General features: G+C 42.8%; 1 protein-coding gene across 1 annotated transcript in view; it reads left to right on the forward strand.

The window, feature by feature from the left end:
• The window catches only part of Nup188 (nucleoporin 188), a 54151-nt gene that overhangs the window by 16135 nt on the left and 13744 nt on the right, over positions 1-24272 (forward strand). The window contains exons 7-24 of the mRNA XM_041675070.1: positions 1011-1103; positions 1233-1352; positions 4637-4848; positions 6221-6335; positions 7075-7275; positions 9654-9743; positions 11258-11323; positions 13218-13337; positions 13950-14076; positions 17121-17273; positions 17692-17818; positions 18017-18104; positions 18202-18278; positions 19125-19239; positions 20024-20144; positions 20242-20308; positions 21589-21717; positions 22889-23028. Coding sequence (XP_041531004.1) covers positions 1011-1103; positions 1233-1352; positions 4637-4848; positions 6221-6335; positions 7075-7275; positions 9654-9743; positions 11258-11323; positions 13218-13337; positions 13950-14076; positions 17121-17273; positions 17692-17818; positions 18017-18104; positions 18202-18278; positions 19125-19239; positions 20024-20144; positions 20242-20308; positions 21589-21717; positions 22889-23028 — 2161 coding nt within the window. The remainder of the gene's footprint in view (positions 1-1010; positions 1104-1232; positions 1353-4636; positions 4849-6220; positions 6336-7074; positions 7276-9653; positions 9744-11257; positions 11324-13217; positions 13338-13949; positions 14077-17120; positions 17274-17691; positions 17819-18016; positions 18105-18201; positions 18279-19124; positions 19240-20023; positions 20145-20241; positions 20309-21588; positions 21718-22888; positions 23029-24272) is intronic.

Consider the following 24272-nt stretch of genomic DNA (forward strand, 5'->3'; position numbering starts at 1 on the left):
TTATGTTGCAGAATATTACTTTAACTATGGAAAGCTGTGTCACATTTTTTAATGCTGCATTTGTTTAGTTATCTAAAGAAGATGTGCTGCTCTTTGCCTTGCTTGCCTAAGGCACTTGATTGGTCTAATATAAAACTGAAAAGCCATTGGCTAAGCAGTAGAAGGATAGGCAGGGCTGGTGGGCAGAGAGAATAAGTAGGAGGAAGAATCTAGGCTGTAGAGAGAAAAGAGAATGAGGGAGGAGAGGGAGTTGCCCAGTGTTAGTAAGCCTGGAAGAAGTAAGAAAGTAGGACATAGAGAAAGAAAAAGATAAAAAGCTTCAAGGCAAAATGTAGATGAAGAGAAAAAGGTTAAATTAAGTTATAAGAGCTAATGGGACAAGCATAAGAAAGGCTGAGCGTTCATAACTAATATATCTCCGTGTCATGATATGAGGGTCTGGCAGTATGAGAAATCGTGCCATGGAGGGGTATTGCTTAGTTCAATTGTTTACATTTTTGTGATTGCTGATATTCATTAGATTTTTCTGTTCAGGTTTTTAAATGTTTTTTTAGGACCTGAAGGTGGCTCAGTGGTTAAGAACATTTGCTGCTTTTCCAGAGGACCCAAGATGGGTTCCTTGAACTCATAGGGCAACTCACAAATGCCTATAGTTCCAGCTCTAGAACATTCATTGCCCTCCTCTTTCCTCTGACCTTGGTAGGCACCTGTACATATACGATATATACATATGTGCACACAATACAAATAGAATGAAAGAAATTTTAAAGTATTTATTGTGTATGCCTTCATAGCAAGCATTCAGAGGTCAGAGGACCACTTGTGAGACTTGGCTCTCCTCTTCCACCATGTGGATACAGTCAGTTTATGATCGGGACCTTCACCCACGGAGCCATGTTTCTTTCCTCCTTGCACATTTTTGGAGGATCTGGTTGTCAGGAGTTGTAAACTTGAGTCTCTTTGCAAGAGTGAGATACTGATTTTGAAACTTTGTGGGTTTTGCCCCCTAGATTGCAGATTATTATTATGAAGAAAGAACCTGCATTCTTCGTTGTGTCTTACATCTTCTGACTTATTTCCAGGATGAACGGCATCCCTATAGGGTAAGCTTGCTCAGTTTGCTTTGTTCTCTCTACCCTTGTTCTTCAGGTTTAAATAATTTCATATCACTTGTATTCACCTGAATGTTTATTTTTTATTCTACATGTGTGTTACGTATTCTGGGGTTTAAGGCTGAATATGCAGACTGTGTTGACAAACTGGAGAAGGAACTAGTTGTAAAATACAGACAGCAATTTGAAGAGCTGTACCGAATGGAAGCACCGACCTGGGAGACGCATGGCAATCTAATGGTACGTAGTACTTATGCTCATCTCTAGCTCGGAGAGTACCACGCCGTGTTCAGGGGTCCATAGCAGGGCTACAGAGCTGAGTACAAGTGCGATTCGTCAGACCAGAGGGAATGTGTCAGAACAGAACGTTGATTAATGCTCCCTGGTTCTGAACCTTTTCCTTGGTCCATTGGCCCCCCCCCCTTTTTTTTCCATTTCTTTTTCTTTCCTCATTCATGTTAGAATTATAGTGTTAAAACCCACCCCACCCCCTTTGTTTTTTATTCTATTACCTAAAATATTCTCTTAGTAGTTAATAGAATTCTAAATCCAAGATTTGATCTGATCTTCTCTTTTTTGGGGGTCAGAGAGAGGACAGGATTGAGACGAGGTCTTACTCTGTAGCCCAATCCAGGCTGATCTGGACCTCATAGTATCTCCCTGCCTTGGCCTCCCAGGTAGATAAAATTGTTTTGTTTTGTTTTTTCAAGACAGGGTTTTTCAGTATTGCCCTGCCTGTCCTGAAACTGGCTCTATAGACCATGCTGACCTCAAACCTCACAGCCTGTCTTTGCCTCCAGTGCTGGGATTAAAGGGGTGTGCCACCATTACCTGGCTAGCTTTAATTTCTTTTTTTTTTTTTTGGGGGGGGGGGGGATACAACATTCACTTTATTGATCCCAGGGTGGGCCGGGAAAAACTGGGAAGCCTGGCTGACTCACTGCAGCAGCCTCTTCCTTTGTGGGAAGGCTCCAGAGCTGGCATCAGGTGAGCCATCTCATGACTGGGGCAGTAGTGACCAACACGGAATCTTCAACCTCATCACCCCCTAGCTTTAATTTTTTTATGATCATTTTCTACTATGTATAATATTAGTCTGATCATTTTATCCTAAATTTCCAGCCAGGGCTTGTCTTGAACTCCTAATCTTTCAGTTTCCACCACCCAAGTGCTGGGATTATAGGCAGCACCTACCACACCAAGATACTGTTTTTTTAGTTGTTTGGAAAACAATACATTAACATTTAAAACATGTCTCGCTGAGGGTGCTATTCAGTGGTAGAAAACTTTCCAACATGGTTGAGGTCCTAGTTTCAATATCTAGCACAGCAAAACAAAGAAAAACATCAACAAAAACAGATGCTAATGGTTATGATGTGCTGACCTGTCACCTGGGTACCCTGTCCCTTTGAGAGACAAGCCCTGCCCACTCCCAACCCCCTTTACTACCAAGACAAGCTGATCTCCCGCCTCCTCCTTCCAGTACTCTCTTATCGTCCTTCTGAAGAGGTGGCTGCTACCTGTCTCCTCCCCTCTCTGTCTCCTCCCCCCACTTTTCTCTCCTTCCCTCTTTCCCTCTCCCCTCCATAATCCACTAAATAAACTCTATACCCAAACTCCTTCTGCATGGTGTATCTGTCTGTCTCTCACCCGCTATGGCCCCACTGAGGCCTCAGGTGACCCGCTGCGGTCGCTCATGGCACTGACCTTCCCCTCCACCCCAATATCTGCAAAAAGAATAACACTAATTATTTAAAATACCTTATATAAGAAAAGTGCTCAGGCCTGACTTGGTAGTATAGGTCTGAAATACAAGGTGATTAGAAGGCAGAAGTATTGTTCTTTCAAGGACTGGTCTGGGCTGCAGACTGAGTTACTTAAATAACTTAACAAGACCCTGTTTCAGTGGTATAGCACTTGGCAAAGCAGGTACATGAGGACTTGATTTGATGCCAAATATCTCTAATGATTGTTCCATGGTTTATTGCCCACCATGGGATCTTTATTGGTGAACATACTATGTTCATGTCTTCTTGACAGTTGTAGTGTGTAGTGATCTATAAATACCGGGTGCTGGATGTTGTCCAGATCATTTGTTTGCCGACTGTTCTTGCCAAATTGTCCTGTAGGTTTTATAGCATGATTATGTTAGCAAAGATTGGTAAGAAACTAGATGTGGCGCACACTCGTAATCGTAGCACTTGGGAAGCAGAGTACAAGAATTGGGGGTTCAGGATCAGCCTCAGCTATATAGTAAGTTCAAGGCTAGCCTGGACAACATGATATGTCCCTCTCACACACACACATATTCTCACACCCTGGACAACATGGAACTGTTAAACATACCCCAAGGTATTCTTCCAAGTGGACTCTGAAATTACATTTATATGCAGGGAATTCTTTTTTTTTTTTTTTTTGGTTTTTCTTTTTTTTTTTTTTAATTTTTTGGTTTTTCAAGACAGGGTTTCTCTGTGGCTTTGGAGCCTGTCCTGGAACTAGCTCTGTAGATCAGGCTGGTCTCGAACTCACAGAGATCCGCCTGCCTCTGCCTCCCGAGTGCTGGGATTAAAGGCGTGTGCCAGCATCGCCCGGCCATGCAGGGAATTCTATATAACATTAAAAGAAGTGACTAGTTAAATACTGTGTGGCAAATCTGCTAAATGCATCTGTGAAAAGGAGTGGAAAGTATACTGTCATAGGAAGTTTTCCTTGAGGCATTGTTAAATAAAAAAGGTAAGTTGCCAAGTTAATTATGTAATGTGTTACTTGGTTTAGAGAGAGAATGTAGGCTGAATCAGCCATTACATTTGACACACTGCTTAAAGGAGACTGGAATCTAAGACTGGTTGCTTTGTACAGAAGTGTAGATGACTGGGCAATGGAAATCACAGGGACATCCACACACCCCCCCCTTTTTTTTTTCCTGAGACAGGATTTTTAACAGTCCTGACTGTCCTGGGACTCTCTGTAGACCAGACTGGCCTTGAACTCACAGAGATTTACCTGCCTCTGCCTCCTGAGTGCCGGGATTAAAGGTGTGTGCCACCACTGCCCAGCACAGGGACATCATTTTTATACTTTATTCTTGTAATTTAAAATCTTCTATTATGCATATATTATCTAATAAAAGAATAACATTTTATAGGCCAGGTGGTGGTGCAAGCCATTAATCCCAGCACTCAGGAGGCAGGTGAATCTCTGTGAGTTCAAGCCTTGCCTGATCTACAAGACCTATTTCCAGGACCATGCACCGAAGCTACAGAGAAACCCTGTCTCGAAAAAAAAAAAAAAAAAAAAAGAATAGCATTTTTAGAGATTGATGTTGTGGTACATTCCTTTTTAATTCCAGCACTTGGAGTGTGAGTTGGAGGTCAGCCTAGTCTACAAAACCAGTTCCAGGCTAGCCAGGGATACTTAAGTCAGACCTTTTCTATATTTAAAAAGAGAAAAAACTGGAAAGAAAGAAAAAGGTAATTTGTTTTCTAGTCTTAACTTTGTCTTCCATGTTCTCTATATTGGTGCAGACTGAGCGCCAGGTGTCTCGATGGTTTGTTCAGTGCCTCCGGGAGCAGTCCATGCTGCTAGAAATTATTTTTCTCTATTACGCATACTTCGAGATGGCACCTAGTGACCTACTGGTACTAACCAAGATGTTCAAGGAGCAAGGATTTGGTAGTAGGCAGACCAATAGACACCTGGTGGATGAAACCATGGATCCTTTTGTAGATCGGATTGGGTGAGTCTGCTTGAGTTGTGGTTTATGAAACTTGCAGTGTTTAGACCATTGGTATTGGAGTGGCTCTGTCAAGATGGAGAGTTAAGGTTGGCCCTTTCATTGAGTGGGTAGGGAGGGGGGGTGCATGTGCTGACGTGTTCCTGTTCATAGTCTGTCATTAAGGGACTTGTTCTCTTAAAACTCTCCTATTCTTTTTTTTATTTTAACATTTAATTTTGCTTTTGTAAAAATAATGTGTGTTTTGTGTATGAGTATTTTACTGTCATGTATGTATGTGTACTATTTGTGTGGCTGGTGCCTATGGAAGCAACAAGAAGGCATTGAATCCCCTGAAATTGGTGTTCAATTGGTTGTGAGCCACCATTTGAGTGCTGGGAACTGAACAGGGTCCTCTGGAAGAGCAGCAAGTGCTCTTAGCTACTGAGCCATATCATTACCCCAAAAACATCCTTTTTGTTGGTTTGTTTTTCAAGACAGGATTTCTCAGTGTAGCCCATGCTGTTCTAGAACACGCTCTGTAGAACAGGCTGGCCTTGAACACAGGAATCCACTTGTCTCTGCCTCCCAAGTGCTGGGATTGAGTGTGCACCTCCATGCCCAGCAAAGACATTCTGTTTTAATCAAGATTTTTTTTAAAGATTTTTATTTATTATATATACAGTCTTCTGCCTGCATGTACACCTGCAGGCCAGAAGAGGGTACCAGATCTTACTACAGATGGTTGTAAGCCACCATGTGGTTGCTGGGACTTGAACTCTAGACCTCTGGAAGAGCAGTCAGTGCTCTTAATCTCTGAGCCATCTCTCCAGCCCCCCTTCTGTTTTAATCTAAGAGGGTCATTCATCCATTCAACAGGAGTACTTTCTGAGCAGCTCCTGGAGGCACAGTGCAAGTGCCTTGATGACACTGATAAGCAAGATGCATATTCTTTGTCTTCTGTGAAGTCACTGTCTGTAACCTTTGAATTTATTTTTTCTGTACTGCCTTGGATATATCTATACGTTGAGACCTATTTTCTCAGTGAGTGAGAGCTGGGTCAGGTGTAGGTTGTAGCTATGGAAACCTTCAGTGCTAGTTCTGAGCTGCCCTGAATAATAGACATAGCCACAGGTCAGTGTCAAGTCCTTGAAATTGAGATATGCTGGAAACAGGAGCATAAAGTACATTCCAAGGATCTGAGATGCAGCTTGAGTCGTGGAATACATGCTTGGGACACACAGGCCCTGGGTTTGGTCCCCTGTCTTTAAAAGCTAGTGATAGCAAAGAATGTGAAAAGACTCATTAATAACTATTGATATTGAGTGTCTTACATCTTCAGTTCAGCAGATTCAGAAAACCATGAATGAGACTGTGGTGTGGTTTGTCCCTTCAGGTACTTCAGTGCCCTTATCCTAGTGGAGGGCATGGATATCGAGTCCTTGCACAAGTATGCCTTGGATGACAGAAGAGAGCTGCACCAGTTTGCTCAAGATGGTCTTATTTGTCAGGTGAACTTGGAATAACATTTTTTTTTTCCGGGTGGTTTATAGTTTTTTTGTTGTTGTTGTTTTGTTTTGTTTTGTTTTGGGGGCGGTTAGAGACAGGGTTTCTATGTGTAACAGCCCTAGCTGTCCTGGAATTAGCTCTGTAGCCCAGGCTGGCATCAAACTCACAGCGATCTGCCTGCCTCTGCCTCCCGAGTGTTGGGATTAAAGGCGTGCGCCACCATCGCCCAGCAGTTTATAGTTAGCCTTTAGCTACTGAACTATCCTGATGCACAGCATTTTTAGTTCTGTATTTGTAATCAGGTCTGGGAGAAGTCAGAGTTATTGTGCAGAGATGATAATTGATTCTGCAATAGGGAGTAGAGTCACTAACAGGTAGCCCCAGGACAAAACCGTTGGCATTATGGGCATTTGTGGGGTTTGTGCAAAAGAAAAAGATGAATACTGACTTAGAATGAGTAGAAAGACAGAAAGTGAGAATCATGCAAAGTTCAAAAAGTATCGGGTTGATAACTTCTAATTCTCTATTTGAACATGGATTTTGAAGTTTTAAACTTAGATTATAACAAAATCAATAGAGAGAATTGTGGTGAAGTAGGAGTGATCGGGTGTATCAGCAAGGTGCTTGGGGTGAAGATGTGTGCAGTGTTGGTGCAGGAGAAGCTTGCTGAGATTGACAGCATGCCTGACTGGATCTGGACCTCTCCTTTTCATAGACACACATGTTTTCTACCCTCATTAGGATATGGATCGTGTGATGTTGACCTTGGGAGACATTCCACATCATGCCCCTGTACTTTTGGCCTGGGCTCTCCTCCGGCACACACTGAACCCTGAAGAGACCAGCGGTGTGATCAGGAAGATAGGCGGCACAGCCATCCAGCTGAACGTGTTTCAGTACTTGACTCGACTGCTTCGGTCACTGGCCAGTGGGGGAAATGACGTGAGTTGTATATGAGGACAGAAGGCCTGGAGAACAGTGGCAACTGTGACTTGGGTTGTTGTGATTTTTATTCTTTATTGAGATAGAATCTCAGTATATTGCCCTGGCTGGCCTTGAACTCACGGCCTCCTGCTGTAGCCTCTCACAGACTGGAATTGCAGGCATACACCACTGTGCCAGCTTTGTAACAAAGTTTTCCCTGGCATTTGTAGGTGGTCGACAGTGTACTCGGCAATCCCCAGTGGCATCTTAGTCTTTATAGCACAGGTCTGCTTGGAGTACCATCTGACTTACACATTAGAAAACCCAGGAAGGGGCTGGAGAGATGGCTCAGAGGATAAGAGCACTGACTGCTCTTCCAGAGGTCCTGAGTTCAATTCCCAGCAACCACATGGTGGCTCACGGCCATCTGTACTGAGATCTGGTGCCCTCCTCTGGTGTGCGGGCGTACATCGAGGCAGAATGTTGTGTACATAATGAATGAATAAATCTTTAAAAAAAAAAAAAGAAAAAAAAAAGAAAACCCAGGAAGGTGTAATTTCTCCCAAGCAGTAATACTGAGCAAATAGTAAACAGTTTGAATTGATGATGAATTTGGCTCTTGACCTGTGGGTCCAGAACCCTTTAGGGGTTCAATGACCCTTTCACAGGGGTCATCATTGACCACCAGAAAGCACAGATATTTACACTATGACTCATTACAGTAGCAAAATTACAGTTATGAAAATAGCAATAAAATAATTTTATGGTTGGGAGTCATCACAACCTCAGGAACTGTATTAAAGGGCTGCACATTAGGAAGCTGAGAGAACCACTGTTCTAGAGTGTGACTGGGAACTCAGAGAATGAGTGAGAAACTTCTGAGGCTTGATTGGGGTTCAGATAGAGTTCTCCTGGTTTATTGAGTCAACTCATACGGATGTGCTAAAGTGAGACATGAGGAACAGGCTCAGTGGTCAGGTGCTTACCTAGCATGCATCTGGCCTGGAATTAATCTGCACCGCCAAACAAACAAACAAACAAATAAATAAATAAATATAATTTAAGAAAGCAAAATGAAAATGGAGTTTTGGAGGTTGTAATTATTGGCATTTTTTCCCTACTGAGTAGGAGACTGTTCATGGAAGAACGTCTTCACAGATGTTTGTAGCATCATTGTCACAATTACCTGCATAGTGGCCAGAATATAGAACTGGGGAAATGGCCTTTAGTAGTTACAAGTAAACTCTGACAGTAGGACAGTGGACAGCTCTTCACTGTTAAGAAGCCATGAGAAAACATGGAATAGGGCTGTAGATACCGCTCCGTTATACAACACTCATCTAGCATACGTGAAACCCTGGGTTTGAGTCCCAGTCATCCTGGCCCATGCCCCATTGAGAAATAGACAGAGAATTCTGATGCATACATATTCCTAAGTAAAAAAAAAAAAGTATATTTGAGGAAGCCACATAGTGTATGTCTCTAGCAGTGTGACATGCTGGGAACTGTCACATGAGCAACTGCTGCCAAGGATGAGTTGGGAGGAAGGAGACGAATAAGCCACATGGGATTTTTAGGACAGTATGACAGCTCTGTCTGGTGTCAGCCGATAGTTGCTCTGAAAGCTACTCTTTGGGGCTGGGGACTAAGCTTAGTAGAGTGCGAGCCCAGCCATTGTTCCATGAGACCTTAGGTTCAAACCCTGGATCACAGAATTTTAAAAAAGAAATTTGTTGGACTGGAGTGATGGCTCAGAGATTAAGAGAACTGACTGTTGTTCCAGAGGTCCTGAGTTCAATTCTTAGCAACCACATGATGGCTCACGACCATCTATAATGAGATCTGGTGCCCAGAACACTATATACATAATAAATAAATTAAAAAAAAAAAGAAATTTGTGTGCCAGGCGGTGGTGGTACACACCCTTGATCCAAGCACATGGAAGGCAGGGGCAGGATCTCTTGAGTTTGAGGCCAGCTGGTCTATAGAGTGATTTCCAGGACAGTCTTGGCTACACAGAGAAACCCTGTCTCAAAACACAAACAAGACGGAAAAAGAAAAGAAAAGAAATTAGTTATAAAACAGAAATCAGCCATTAGGCAGCTCTCAGTACTGCAGGTTGGTAGATAGTGGTGTCTCATTTGAATTAGTTCATAGAGTCTTTAGTAGGTAGCTAGTCTCTTGGCTAGATGTGGTTTTCTTTTTATCCACAAAAACTTTGATCATTTTGAGTTTGGTTTTATTCCTGTGTCCTAATCTCATAACTAAATTAGAAAAATTATTAAAGTTTATGATTCCTTTTACATTTGTTTTCAAGGACTCTATTGCTATGCAGGCTGAGTCTTGGAAAGAGTTGTGTTCCTCAGATTTAGTCACTCACTCCTTTGTCATTCTAGTGCACCACGAGCACCGCTTGCATGTGTGTCTACGGCCTCCTCTCCTTCGCTCTGACCTCATTGGAGCTCCACACGCTGGGCAATCAACAGGTCAGTAATTGGCTTTCCTTAGGCTTTCTGACTGCCCCACATTTACACTCCAGTCATGACACTGCCCCTCAGATCTCATACATCTTGTTTACACTCCAGTCATGACACTGCCCCTCAGATCTCATACATCTTGTTTCGTTCCTTACTATTTGTTTTCTTTTATTATTGTATGAATGAGATGTAAATTGTAGCAAGTTCAGAAAGTGATAGAAAAGATATAATCCTATCACAGGATGAAATTATATTATTACATATATTTATATAGTATGTGTATAATACACACACATATATTCTGTTAGCAGTTGGATTTATCCTTTCCATTTTACACACAGATACTCTAAATTCTAATATAATTCTGTATTAGAATCATGGTGTGTATATATGAAATTAGCTCTGGGTTACTGATTATACCTAGTATGTAAATAGTTATGCTATCATGTACAGAGAATAATTATAGAGGAAAGGTGCGTGTTTGATACACAGACATGATTCTTTGTCCTGTCTCATTGTATTTTGAGATGTAGTCTCATTTTATAGTCAGGTGGGACCAAGGCTGGGCAGCCCAGACTGCTCTCAACCTCCCACATGGTGCAGACACTTTCCTCAATGGTTTTGGTTCATGGTTGGCTGAGACTGTGGATGTACAGCCTGACAATTTAAGAAACCACTGACAGGCGAGCTGATACTGCCTGCTTGCGTATGTATTTTGGTGTTTTTGTTTTCTTTGTTTTGTTATGGAACTGGTTCTCACTGTATCGCTGGATGGTCTGGAACTTGGTTTGTAGACCAGGCTGGCTCTGCACTCAGAGATTTGCTTGTCTCTGCCTCCTGAGTGCTGGGATTCAAAGTAGGCACTACCTCTCCTGTCCACTGTGTGTGACATTGCTCGAGGGGTTCAGAGGTCAGTAGTAACTACTGAGAGTATAGGTGTGCGCACCATTTCTAGCTTTACTCTTTGAAAATTTTTAAATTTAAAATTATAAAAAATGATTTTAAAATAATTTTATCGTATGTAGATACATGGTATATGTGTGCATGCATGTGCATAAGCAATTATTTCAGTGTAGTGGTCAGAGGGCAACTTTTTAGTCAGTTCTCCCACCATTACATGAATTCTGGGTTGTCAGGCTTGTGGAGCAGTGTTTCCCTCTCAACTATATCTGTGGCTCCCTAAAGCTTTTTTTTTTTTTTTTAAATGTGCATTGGTGTTTTGTCTGTGTGAGGCTGTCAGATTCCCTGGAACTGGAGTTGTAGACAGTTGTGAACTCCCATGTGGGTGCTATGCTGGGAATTACACCAGAGTCCTCTGGATTCCAGGACTGTCAAGGCTACACAGAGAAATCCTGTCTCAGAAAAAAAAAAAGGAAGGTGAATTTGTGAATCTGTTTGCAGATAAGATGTGCATGCCTCAGCCTCTCAAGTAGTGCGTAGCTCATAGGCATGCAGCACCGTGCCAGAACTGTAAGTCAGTAAAAAAGAAACTGGTTCATGCAACCATTTCCTCCTCTTCACAGGATGTGATTGACACAGCGTGTGAAGTCCTGGCAGACCCTTCTCTTCCGGAGCTGTTCTGGGGAACAGTAAGTATGTTGTAGGGACTTGTGCTGCGACAGTGTGTAGAGCGGTGGTTCTCAGCCCTCTAATACAGCTCCTCCTGTTGTGCTGGCCTACAACTGGATTAGGTTGTTCTCGTCAGACTTTCTTTGGATTACCAGTCCCCAAATAATGAAAGAGAGACTTTTTAATTATGAAAGCTTGACCTTAGCTCAGGCTTATTTTTAACTAGCTCTTATAACTTAAATTAACCCGTTTCTATTATTCTACATTTGCCACATGGCTCTTTACTGCTCCACAGTTCTGTACCTGACTCTATCCCAGTCTCCCTGGTGAAATCACCCCTCTTCCTTCCCAAGTCCCTCTCTGTCTGGGGGTCCCACCTTTTCTCTCCTGCCTAGCTATTGACTGTTCAGCTTTTTATTAAATCAACCAGGGAGCGATGACTCAGCCATTAGGAGCACTGACTGCTCTTCCAGAGGACCTGGGTTCAATTCCCAGCACCCACCTGCTGGCTCACAACTGTCTGTAACTACAGTTTCAAGAGAACCGACACCCATACACAAGCATACACACAGACAAAATACCAGTGCACATAAAAATAAAATTAAATAAACCAGTCAGGCCGGGCAGTGGTGGCGCACGCCTTTAATCCCAGCACTCAGGAGGCAGAGGCAGGTGGATCTCTGGGAGTTCGAGGCCAGCCTGGTCTACAAGAGCTAGTTCCATGACAGGCACCAAAGCTACAGAGAAACCCTGTCTCGAAAATCAAAAAAAAAAAACAAAAAAAAAAAACCAGTCAGATGCTTTAGCCAAGATAAAACAGTAACACGTCTTCACACAGTAAGATCAAATATCCTGCAATATCCAATCATAAAATTATTTTCATTGTTACTTTATAATTAATTTTGTTACTGTTATAAACTATATTGTGAAATGTCTGTTTCTGATGGTTTTAAGTGACCCCTGTGAAAGGGTCATTTGACTCCCCCCCAAAGGTATTGTGACCCACAGGTTGAGAACTGCTGCTCCAGAGCCAACAGAATAGTCAAAACATTTGTGATAAATTTTAGAGTTAATATTTGGAAGTTTAGGGTCCAGCTGCTAAGTTTCTTTTCATTTGTATCCCAGCTAGGTTGATCTGTTTATATGGCTTTTGCCCTCCTTCCAGAGACTCTGCTAACTCCTTGAGATGCTGTTACAAACCGTGTTAAGTTGGGCATCTGTGTTGCTTGTGTGTGCTGGCTAAGTGTTGCCATGGCTTGAGGTAGTTCTAATTTTAATAGAAGCATAGCCGAAGGAGTTACGTTGTCTGCCTAGAGAAGGGGTGGCCAGGAGGAGAGAACTGGATAGACAAGCAATCTCTTCAGGTCATGAATACTTTCATACCTTTTTTCAGTGGAATATGAAGGTCTTATGTTATTAAGAAATTGTTGTATATCTATGTAAAGGAAAGGTTATTGCTAGTTTCTTTTTTGTAAAGATGTGAACTTAAAAAAATTTTTTTTTTTGCCAGGTGGTGGTGGTGCACACCTTTATTCCCAGTACTGGGGAGGCAGAGGCAAGCAGATCTTTGTTTGAGGCCAACCAGTTCTATAGAGCAAGTTCTAGAACAGTCAAGGCTACACAGAGAAACCCTGTCTCAAAAACCAAAAGAAAAAGAAAAAAGAATTTTTAAAATTTTTGTTTTATTTGTGTGGATGTTATGTCTGTACACATCATGCAGCCTGTGGAGACCAGAAGAAGATGTTAGGTACTGGGATGGGGTTAGAGACCACTGAGCTGCCATGTCGGAGCTGGGTCTGCTGGAAGAGCAGTCAGTTTCTAACTGCCGAGCCATCCCTGCAGCCTCTCTTTCTAGATTTTGTTAGGATTGCTGGGCACTTGTGAAGAGGGATGACCTCTTCCTTTCCACCTCAGGAACCAACCTCTGGACTTGGCATCATTCTGGACAGCGTGTGTGGGATGTTCCCCCATCTCCTTTCCCCACTTCTACAATTGCTGCGAGCCCTTGTGTCAGGAAAGTCCACCGCCAAAAAGGTGAGTGCTTTAGTCAGATCTCTGAAGGGAAGCCGGAGGTCCACTGTGACTCCTGGGTGCACTCTACATTGGAGTCCACTGCCAGGAGAAATGTTGTCTGAAACTGAATGAAAGATGCCAATTCATGGTGTCACCTCAGCTCCGTGTTTACATAAAAATGTTTTCATTAAGTCCTATTGTTTGTGCCATGACAATAAGTGTGCAGTTGCCTGATACCTGCTTGGGAGAGGACAGTAGATTTAGGAGATGGGTATAAATGTGAGGAAGTGCTTTGTGCTTAGTGCCTCCCCATTTTCTGTAAGCCCTGATTTTGATTCCCAGCATTGGAGTGGGTGATAGATGAAAGAGAAAGGAGATGCAAGCAGAGAGAGACAACCGTGTGTGTGTGTGTGTGTGTGTGTGTGTGTGTGTAGTAAGGGGAGCTTGAGTTAGTTAAAGAATGGCAAGGCTTAACTGAGAAGAGCAGGAGGCAGTTCCAAGAAGAGCCTGAGTAGAGTCTGGGAGAAGTAGTTTAGGGGACAAACACATGTGGTCTGGCTTTAAAAAACTGACATGGAACCCTTTTTTCTCATGAATGAGTGTATGACTGTGTTTCTTCCTGGGTGTTGGCAGGTATACAGTTTCCTGGATAAAATGTCCTTCTACAATGAACTTCATAAGCACAAGCCTCACGATGTGCTCTCTCATGAAGATGGAACTCTCTGGCGGAGGCAAACACCTAAACTCCTGTACCCTCTAGGTAAGACAGAGATGCTCTGCAGTAGCCCTGCTTCAGGGCATCCAGTCATACCTAATGTTGGCTGGATCCTTTCATGTGACGTGCCATTCCTTCTCTTCCCACTCCTGTCATTTGTTGACAAAAGAGTTCGTCTTGCAGTGCTGAGCTTGTTTATATGGTGGATTACATTGACAGATTTTTGTATGTTGAACCATCCCTGCATCTGTGGGATGAAGTCGACTTGGTCATGGTGGATGATGGTTCTGATGTGTTCTTGGATTCGATTTGCTAGTATTTTTTTAGTATTTTTATGTCAGTGTTCATGAGTGAGACTGGTCTGTAATTCTCTTTCTTAGTATTGTCTTTCTGTGGTTTGGGTATCAGGGTAATTGTAGCCTCATAGAAGAGTTTGGCAATGTTCCCTCTGTTTCTGTTGTGTGGAATAATTTGAGGAGTATTGGTGTTAGTTCTTCTTTGAAAGTCTTGTAGAATTCTGAGCTGAAACCATCTGGTCCTGAACTTTTTTTGGTTGGGAGACTTTTGATGACTGATGTTAAGATTTTAAATTGGGCTGACTGTGGTAGAGGTAAAGTGAGTTTGAGACCAGTTTGTGACGTTCTACAGAACTAGTTATAGGATAGCTGGGACATAGAAAGACCCTGCCTCAACAGGAAAAAGAAAGACTGGATTAGCAAACTGCATGGAAGAGATTGACATCCTAGAATTTCTGCCTCCAGTTGAGTGGGGAATTTTGGGAGATAGTATAAGTTCTTCACTGACCCAGCAACATCATATATATTAAGTCTCAGGCGTTAACACTTGCTTTTCTTTACTACTGGACACCGAGGTAGTTATTGTTCTGAAGGGATTCCTGCCTCTTCTCTGCAGCCACTGAAATAGTATTATGTCTGTCCTGTACTTGGACATACCCTACAGCTATAGTGATTACAGTCTCCACTGCCTTTTACTAAGCCAGTGAGCCTCCCAATTCCCTGCTGTGAGGCTCAGTATGCAGGTAGGGTGAGAACAGCTTGTACAACAATGTACAAGGCTAGTACTTGGAAAGACTCAAAATATTATTTTGGCGATTTATTTTATTTTTTATGTAGTGTTCTGCCTGCAGAGGTCACCAGATCTCTTTATGGATGGTTGTGTGCCACCATGTGCTTGCTGGGAATTGAACTCAGGTCCTCTGGAAGAACAGCCAGTGCGCTTAATCACTGAGCCATCTCTCCAGCTCTGGCAGTTTAGTTCTTGCTTTTAGAGTATTCCATGGAAGTTAGTCAAAATGGTGGTCTTTAGGTTCGGCCTTAAAATATTTAGAGATCACTTGTTCTGTAAACCTTCCTGGTACTGGAGAGGTGATTCATTGATTAAACACGAATTGTGCTCTTCCAGAGAATGCCTCGGTACATGTAGAGGGGATGATAAAATGGTTTCTGTGTGACTTGTCTTGGTTGAATGCCCTCTGCTATGATCTTCTTTAAGGACCAGCCACTGTCTCAGGCATCATCTTTGTCCTCATCTATGGTTCTATTGTTTTGCCATTACAAATAATACTGCATTGGATATATGGACACACAGATGTTGGTGTTTCATTTTCGGTAAATAGTAACAGAATCCTCAACATGAGATGGTTAGGTGAAAGGGTGTATATAAAAGTTTTTAAATAGATGCTTGAAAGGTAAATGTGCTATATGCTTAAGGTGGAATTTTGTCATAGAGTGTGACTCAGCGGTAGCACATATACTGACACGTAGTCTGATATAGGCTGCAAAATATGTAAACCCTGAGGGTGGCTTTTTAAGAGAAATACACCAGTCACAAAAGCGCAAATTGTGGGTGGTTTTATAAATATTTACATATATGGTTTTTTGTTTTGAGACTAGGTCTTATTTTGTAGCCCAAACTAGATTCCACCTTGAGGTGCTCTACCTGCCTCGGCCTCCTGAGCGAGTACTGGGATTAAAGTAGCACCTGCCACATCCCTGTTGTGTCATTCTTCTGTTTTGAGGTCCTTCAGGATAGACAAACCAAGACAGAAAATACAGCTCTGATTGCAGAACTGAGAGCTAGAGAGAATAGCGAATTACTGGTGAGTGAGAGCAGAAGGGGAAGCCATAACCCAGTGTGAGTGTGCTCACTGCTGCTTTGGTGGACACTTGATGCGTACGATGAGAAATTTGATGGTAAGTGTATTTTACCACAACTTAAAATTTTTTGGCATAGTTGTAGACCCAGCTACTTGAAAGATTTGAGACTAAAGTAAATTGAGTTCAATACCAGCCTGAGCAGGACTGTGAGAGCTTGTCTCAAAAAAAAAATTAAGGCTGGAGAGATGGCTCAGTGGTTAAGATAAGAGCACTGGCTGCTCTTCCAAAGGTCCTGAGTTCAATTCCCAGCAACTACATGGTGGCTCACAGCCATCTATAATGAGATCTGGAACCTTCTTCTGGCCTGCAGGCTCACATGGAAGCGATGTTATATACATAATAAATAAATAAATCTAAAAAAATTATTTAGTTTGTGTGCATACACATAAGCATGTTTGTGGATGTCAGAGGATAGCTTTGGGAATTGGTTCTCTCTTTCCACCATGTGTGTTCCCGGATGTCAAATTTGGGTCATTATACTTGGCAGACAGTATGTTTATCTGTTGCCCTGGTTTTTAAAGATTTGGGACAAGCCAGGGGTGGGGACACAAGAGTTTCCTTTAATCCCAGCACTCAAGAGGCAGAGGTGGGTGGATCTTTGTGAGTTTGAGACCAGCCTGGTCTATATAGTGACGCCCTGTCTCAAAAAAAGAAAGAAAAAATGGGTAAAAATTTGGGGGTGAGATGTCAGTTCTCAGGATGGTCTTAAAAGCATTGCATTCCTTCTGCTTCAGCCTCAAAAGTCTGAGATTCAGGCGTGTGGCTAGCACTGCCATCTTTTATCATTTGAATGTAAAAATCGTAGGAGTGTTGTCTGCTAGAGTTCCTGTCTGCGTGTGCTGAGTAGTGTTGTCTAGTAGAAGAGTCACCTCTCACATTTGTATCTGGAGTACAGTAATTTCTCTTCCATAGGGGGTCAGACCAACCTTCGAATTCCTCAGGGCACCGTGGGCCAAGTCATGCTGGATGATAGGGCTTACCTTGTACGCTGGGAATATTCCTACAGTAGCTGGACTCTCTTCACCTGTGAGATTGAAATGCTACTCCACGTTGTCTCCACGGCAGGTAAGTTCTGCTTTTTGTGAGCGAGTGATGGGAAGAGTGTGTTTGCTTGCAAGATTTGAAGACTAATCCCAACTTCACAATAAAATTTAAATTTAAAAATTTTAAAATTTGGGGCTGGAGAGATGACTCAGAGGTTAAGAGCATTGCCTGCTCTTCCAAAGGTCCTGAGTTCAATTCCCAGCAACCACATGGTGGCTTACAACCATCTGTAATGAGGTCTGGTGCCCTCGTCTGGCCTGCAGGCATACACACAGACAGAATATTGTATACATAATAAATAAATATTTTTAAAAAAATTAAAATTTAAAGATATCTGGCTTGGGGTCTGTGGGATTTGTTTATCTGGGTCTTAAACTGCACTCAGTGATCTTTTTATAGAGTTCTGTGCCAAGAAGTCACAGGCCATCTTTCCCCACAGATGTGATCCAGCATTGCCAGCGGGTGAAACCTATCATTGACTTGGTTCACAAGGTCATTAGCACAGACTTGTCCATAGCAGACTGTCTGCTGCCCATCACATCTCGTATCTACATGCTACTGCAGCGGTGAGTCCCTGTGGTTGGCAGAACTTCAGCAGTGATTCTCTTGCTTTCTAGGAACCTGGCTGTGCGCTCTTCTGTGAGAGGCCTTTAGGGGTAGCTCTCCAGCTGCGGGCTTTCCTGGCCCTTCAAGAGGCCTGTGGAGAGAACTGGAAACTGCTTGTTATTTGTTTTACTGAATGCAGTGCTTTGTTCTCCAACTAGGTTGACTACAGTAATCTCCCCTCCTGTGAATGTCATTGCTTCTTGCGTCAATTGCTTAACTGTCTTGGCTGCTCGGAATCCAGCAAAGGTACGATGCCAAGTCTTTCTAACAGCTAAGGAGTATCACATTTGGAGTATACGTCTTGAGGCATGTGAACACCTAATTTCTTCTTTTGCCTTCTCAGGTCTGGACTGATCTTCGTCACACAGGCTTTTTGCCATTTGTGGCCCACCCTGTCTCCAACATGACTCAGATGATTAGGTGAGCCAGGTCCTGAGTGGGTAGACTTAATTATCTACTGTGAATCATTCCTAGTCAGGCCTAGCCTGGCTTTATTCATTTTAAAGAAGTTTCTATCCTCTTGACCTTGAGGGTGAGTGAGCAGAAGGGAAAACAGCCTGGGTTACAGAACTGCTCTTCTCACAGGGCACACTGGTGACTCACAGTTTTTGTTTTGTTTTGTTTCTGAGGTAGAGTTTCACTGTGTACCCTTGACTGACCTGGAACTTGCTGTGTAGACCAGGCTATCCTCGAATTCACAGAGGTCTGCCTGCCTCTGCCTCCCGAGTACTGGGTGGTTCAGTTTTAACCTTTGAGAAATAGAATGAGGCTTTCCTCATTCAGCTGCAGCTGCTTTAGCTATGTGGGCATCTACTTTTCAGCTGAGACACTCCAGGGGTCTTTGGATCTGGAGACTTGGTGTCCTATTCTCAAGTGCAGTCAGTGTGCTTTTCCTCCAGCCTAAGGGTATGTGAGCAAAGCCCGTCACTGAGACACAGGCACCATTTACTACTGAGCATGCTCACCTCACTCTCTGCCTAGATGACCGGTGTTTCCCTAATGACTCATTTGATTTTTCATTCTAAACCTCTTGGAGTTGGACGTCAATAAAACGTGATCTTAAATTACTCCTTGACTATAAAATTGCCTACATTTGATTATTTCCCTTTGAGAGCTTTTATGTTTTATGCTGGAGCTGTCTAGACAATAACAAGAATGCTGTATAATCAGTTTCTTTTTTTATGATTTATTTTATTTTTATAATCAATTTCTTAACCTTGACCATTGCTCATTATTTTATCTGCCTCTGCCTCTGTCTGTTCCTAGTGCGGAGGGAATGAATGCTGGAGGGTATGGCAACCTTCTGATGAATAGTGAACAGCCCCAGGGCGAGTATGGAGTCACAGTTGCCTTTCTGCGCTTGGTCACCACTCTTGTCAAGGTACCATCTGACCGGATAATTCTGGAACAGCTCCCCTGTTACCTGCTGCTATAGCCTTCTTACCTGTATATAGGATAGCTGTTTTGAAGTTATGGCGCCTCAGCTTCTGTGGATTGAGAATCTGTGCCCTCTGTTCCTTGGTACTTGCTTAATGGTGTGGGTTTGTTTAGTAATCAGAAGCTTGTAGTGAAAGTTGAGAACTCCGTGACCACGGCGGTGCGTGTTAAGCTATTTTAACTGTCATCTATGTGCACTTATATCTTGTCCTATTGTATGCCTGTATGCACGCTTCACAAGTCTAGATTTATGGCAGAATACTGTATACATAATAAATAAATAAATCTTTAAAAAAAATGATTAATTCCAGTTTCTGGAATTAATCAGCACTATTAGAAGAGAGAATTGGGGCATCAGTGCTCCACTCTAGTGTTTGATAATAGTTGAGCTTTGGGTGTGGTGACAGATCATTGGCAATCAGTGGCTTTCTCTGTTGTTGACTGTTCTGCATCTTTGGGGATTAGAGTACCTCTGTCTTTTCAGACTAAACTCTCTTCCTGCTCCTTCAGGTCAGCGCCTTTGGTGATATTGTCACCTTGCCTAAAATAGTTTTTTCTGTTCACGGTATAGGTTCAGTTGAAGGAGGTATTTCTGATGTCTCCTTCTCTTGTTGATCAGTGTGTTCCTAGTTCTCTATTGGACCTGTTTGTGTTTTTGACATTAAATCTTGAGTAATAAAGGATCCTTTCTTACATGGCCAAGGCCCTCACAGAATGCTTTCCCATAGGGACAGCTTGGTAGTACCCAGAGCCAAGGCCTGGTGCCATGTGTGATGTTCGTGCTGAAGGAGATGCTTCCTAGCTACCACAAATGGCGCTACAACTCCCATGGTGTACGGGAACTGATTGGTAAGGACAGTGTGGGTGTTCTAAAGATCTTTCCCTCCCTTCGATGAGGATCATTCAACACAAGGCTGCATAATTGCATGTCTTTTTTGGAGTCTAGGTTGCCTAATTCTGGAGCTGATTCATGCAATTCTGAACCTGTGCCAAGAGACAGACCTGCATAGCAGGTAATGGTGATTGTGGACTCAGGGAAAACACTGTGTTGTTGTTTCAAGCCCTCTCATTTCTTCCCAACATTTCACCTTAGTTGAAACCTGTCTTAGCTATGATTTCTACCACTGTGATAAAACACCATGACCAGAAGCACCCTGGAGAGGAAAGACTCCACATTCTAGTTCATTACTGAGGAAAGTCAGGGCTAGAACGTGGAGGCAGGAGCTGATGGAAAGCCTATGAAGGAACACTGCTTACTAGCTTGTTCATCCTTCTTTCTTATACACCCAGTACCACCTGCCCAGAGATACTCCCATCCATAATGGGCTAGGCCCTCCCACAGTAACCATTAATTAAGAAAATGCCCCACAGGCCAATCTGGTGGGGACATTTTCTCAGTTGAAGTTCCCTCTTCTCAAATGACTAGCCTTCATCAAGTTGACATAAAAATTAACTAACACAAATCCAATGCTCATTCGTCTTCTCTTATGATTTACTGTCCGTTGACTCAGTTGTCAATTCCTCCCTATGGACAGAAAAGGACAGATGAAGGTGCATGTATGTAAACACATAATCATTGATAATTATGATCATTATAAAAATGATTCATAATCTGGACAGTGGTGATACACACCTTGGTGATACACACCTTGGTGATACATAATCCAGCCCTTGGGAGCAGCCTGGTCTATGAAGCGAGTTCCAGGACAGTCAGAGGTGTTACACAGAGAGACCCTGTCTCGAAATGAAAGAAAAAAAAGAAAAGAAAGAAAATGGAAAGTCTTGGGGGCTGGAGAGATGGCTCAGTGGTTAAGAGCATTGCCCGCTCTTCCAAAGGTCCTGAGTTCAATTCCCAGCAACCACATGGTAGCTCACAACCATCTGTAATGAGGTCTTCTGGCCTGCAGACATAGACACAGACAGAATAAATAAATAAATATTAAAAAAAAAAAAGAAAAGAAAATGGAAAGTCTTATGTGGTACGATGTGCCGCCTCCAAGATGCCTATTACTAAGTCTGTACAGATCCCAGGCTTTTCTGCTCTATAATTTGTTTCTGTGTCCTCCCTTGTCTCTCATACTTAATTATTCCTAATTATTTCGGTAAATACATCCATTCGTTGATGGGTGTTTAGTTCACTTTTCAGGTGGTCTTTAGGATCAAGTCTGAGGAAAGTGTTCACAATATTTCCTTTCGCCGATCCATAATCTGCCTCAGCTGTGTCCAGTTGGCTAGGACCCTTCTGGTTAAGAGCACCGAAGCTCCTAGTAACTGAGAACCCTCTGTCTTGCAGCCACACGCCCAGCCTGCCATCCCTCTGCATCTGCAGCCTGGCGTATACAGAAGCTGGACAGACAGTCATCAGTATCATGGGGATTGGTGTGGACACCATAGATATGGTGATGGCTGCTCAGCCCCGCAGGTAGGGCCTCCTCTGTGCCTCTCCTGTTGGTCTTCAAGGTACCCTGCATTTTCTAAGAGCTCCATCTTAGCTTAACCTATAGTTACTGTTTGTTTTCCTCATTTTTTCTTTTCAGACTAAAGTATAATTACATCGTTTTCCTCTTTCTCTTTGCTCCCTCCAATTCCTCCCCTGCCCTCTCCTTGCACTCCTTCAAACTGATGGTCTGGTTTTTGTTAATTGTTACATGCACACACGCAAAGCATGTGCATAAATACAAATTGCTCAGTATGTTTGATGTTGCTTACATGATTTCAAAGCTGAGCAGTTGGTGTTGGATAATCAGTTAAGGGGCTAATCTCTGGGAAAGACCATGTCTACTGCTCTTAACATTCCTTACTTACCTGTAGTTCTTTGTTTAAGCCTGGAGCCCTATGAGATTTCCTCCTTCCCTTCCTTACCCTGTCTATTGGTGTTGTATCCCTTCAGGTCTTGTTTAGGCAGCCATATTGTTGGGATATCAGGAGTGAGGTGTCATTTCATTTCTTTTTTTTTTTTTTTTTTTTTAAGATTTATTATGTACACAGTGTTCAGCCTCCATGTATGTCTGTAGGCCAGAAGAGGGCACCAGATCTCATCACAGATGGTTGTGAGCCACCATGTGGTTGCTGGGAATTGAACTCAGGACCTCCTGAAGAGCAGCCATTGCTCTTAACCTCTGAGCCATCTCTCCAGCCCCCTGTCATTTCATTTCTTGAAGACACACTCTCATAACAACTTTTCATAAAAACTGCTATTTCATAACAGCAGTTTCTTTTTCACAATAACTTTGTGGGCTGGAGAGATGGCTTATCATTAAGAACACTGGCTGCTCTTCCAGAGACCCTGAGTTCAATTCCCAGCAACCACATGGTGGCTCACAACCATCTGTAATGAGATCTGGTGCCCTCTCCTGGCTTGCAGGCAGATGTGCAGGCAGCATACTGCATACATAATAAATAAATAATTTTTTTTTTTTTTTTTAAGCACTTTGTATTTCTTAGGCTGTAGCTAGTGGCTGCTGCATAGCCTCTTCTCTTTCCTGTTCTGGACTGGGGCCCCTAGAAGCTGATGGCATGTCTGATTCTTGGAAATACACATGCTGTGAGTGAAATCATGTCTCAGTTATCTGTGATTTCCATTTGCACCCTAGTGATGGGCCAGAAGGTCAGGGCCAGGGTCAACTGCTGATCAAGACAGTGAAGCTGGCGTTCTCTGTCACCAACAATGTTATTCGACTGAAACCTCCTTCTAATGTGGTATCCCCCCTGGAACAGGCTCTGACACAACATGGTATGTATTTCTCTTCCTCAGCTACATTGTATACCTTAGTTTTGGACATCAGAAGTTGTTCTCAGCTCATTTCTATAGACTTGGAAACAAGGGAACTGTACCATACTTTATTCTGCCTTCCTGTTGATGACATATTGATGCTTAAGGATGAAGAATGGACATTGAAGTCAGGTTTCCTTGGTTCAAATTTAGGTTCAGCCAGCTGTGAAAACCTCAGGCGTATGTATGTTCTGCCTCAGACTTCTCATCCAACATGGCATAGTGGTAAATTCCTGCAATTTCAGTGTCCTTGGGAGATGAAGGCAGGAATATAAGGCCAGCTAGGGCTACCTAACGAGTTGAGTTCTGGGCTGCCCTGATAAGTAGAGTGTGAGACTGTATCTAAAGAAACGATTTCTTAGCTGGCACAGCCCTGACAGGAGAGGATGGAGGTGAGTAGATAACTGAACAGCATCACTGACCGCACTCGTGCCTGTGCTCCCAGCACTCCAGAGGCAACTGCTGGCCAAGGCAGTGAGGCTGGTATTCTCTGTCACCAGTTCCTGACCACCTGGTTTGTATAGCAAGACCTCTCAAAAGAAACAAAAGCCATGAAAAAACAAGCACACACACAAAAAAAAACCTTTAGAACACATTGGCTCATATCGCAGTGTGACTTTAAATTGTTTAATCTGTGGATCAGTGTCATTTTTAGTAATGTTTTATATCATGGCTGAGACTATTTATAACTTTAACCTTTTTTTCACTTACCTCAGGTCCTTATGAACATTAGCAGGTACTCCACTTGAGTCACTGCTCTGGCCCAATTTTATTTTATTTTTTTTTGATCCATAGGCTGGCCTTAAACTGTCTATGTAGCTAAAGGGGTTCTTGAACTCTTTTTGCTTTGTTTTTTTTTTTTTTAATATTTGTGTGCATTATGTCTGATGTCACTCTTTCTTTCCACTACGTGGGCCCTGGGGTTGAACTCTGGTCACTGGGCTCTGTGCCATCTTGCTGACCCTGACAGCATCCTTCAGTTCTTGGCCCTAATTAGTTCACCTCCCAAGTGCTGAGATCACAAGCTTGTGCTACCTCTGTGTGTGTATGTGCATGTGTGTGCATATGAACACATATTTGTGTGCTACTTGGTTTTCTCCCTCCACCTTACGTGTTTTGGGAATTGAATCAGGTTGACAGGCTTGGCACCCTTTACCCACTGAGCCATCTTACTGACCTTCCTGCTTAGAGTTTGAGGCTTAAAG

Source organism: Microtus oregoni, unplaced genomic scaffold (assembly GCF_018167655.1).
Source record: "Microtus oregoni isolate MIOR12 unplaced genomic scaffold, Mior012 000025F_ref0000491, whole genome shotgun sequence".
Taxonomy (NCBI): domain Eukaryota; kingdom Metazoa; phylum Chordata; class Mammalia; order Rodentia; family Cricetidae; genus Microtus; species Microtus oregoni.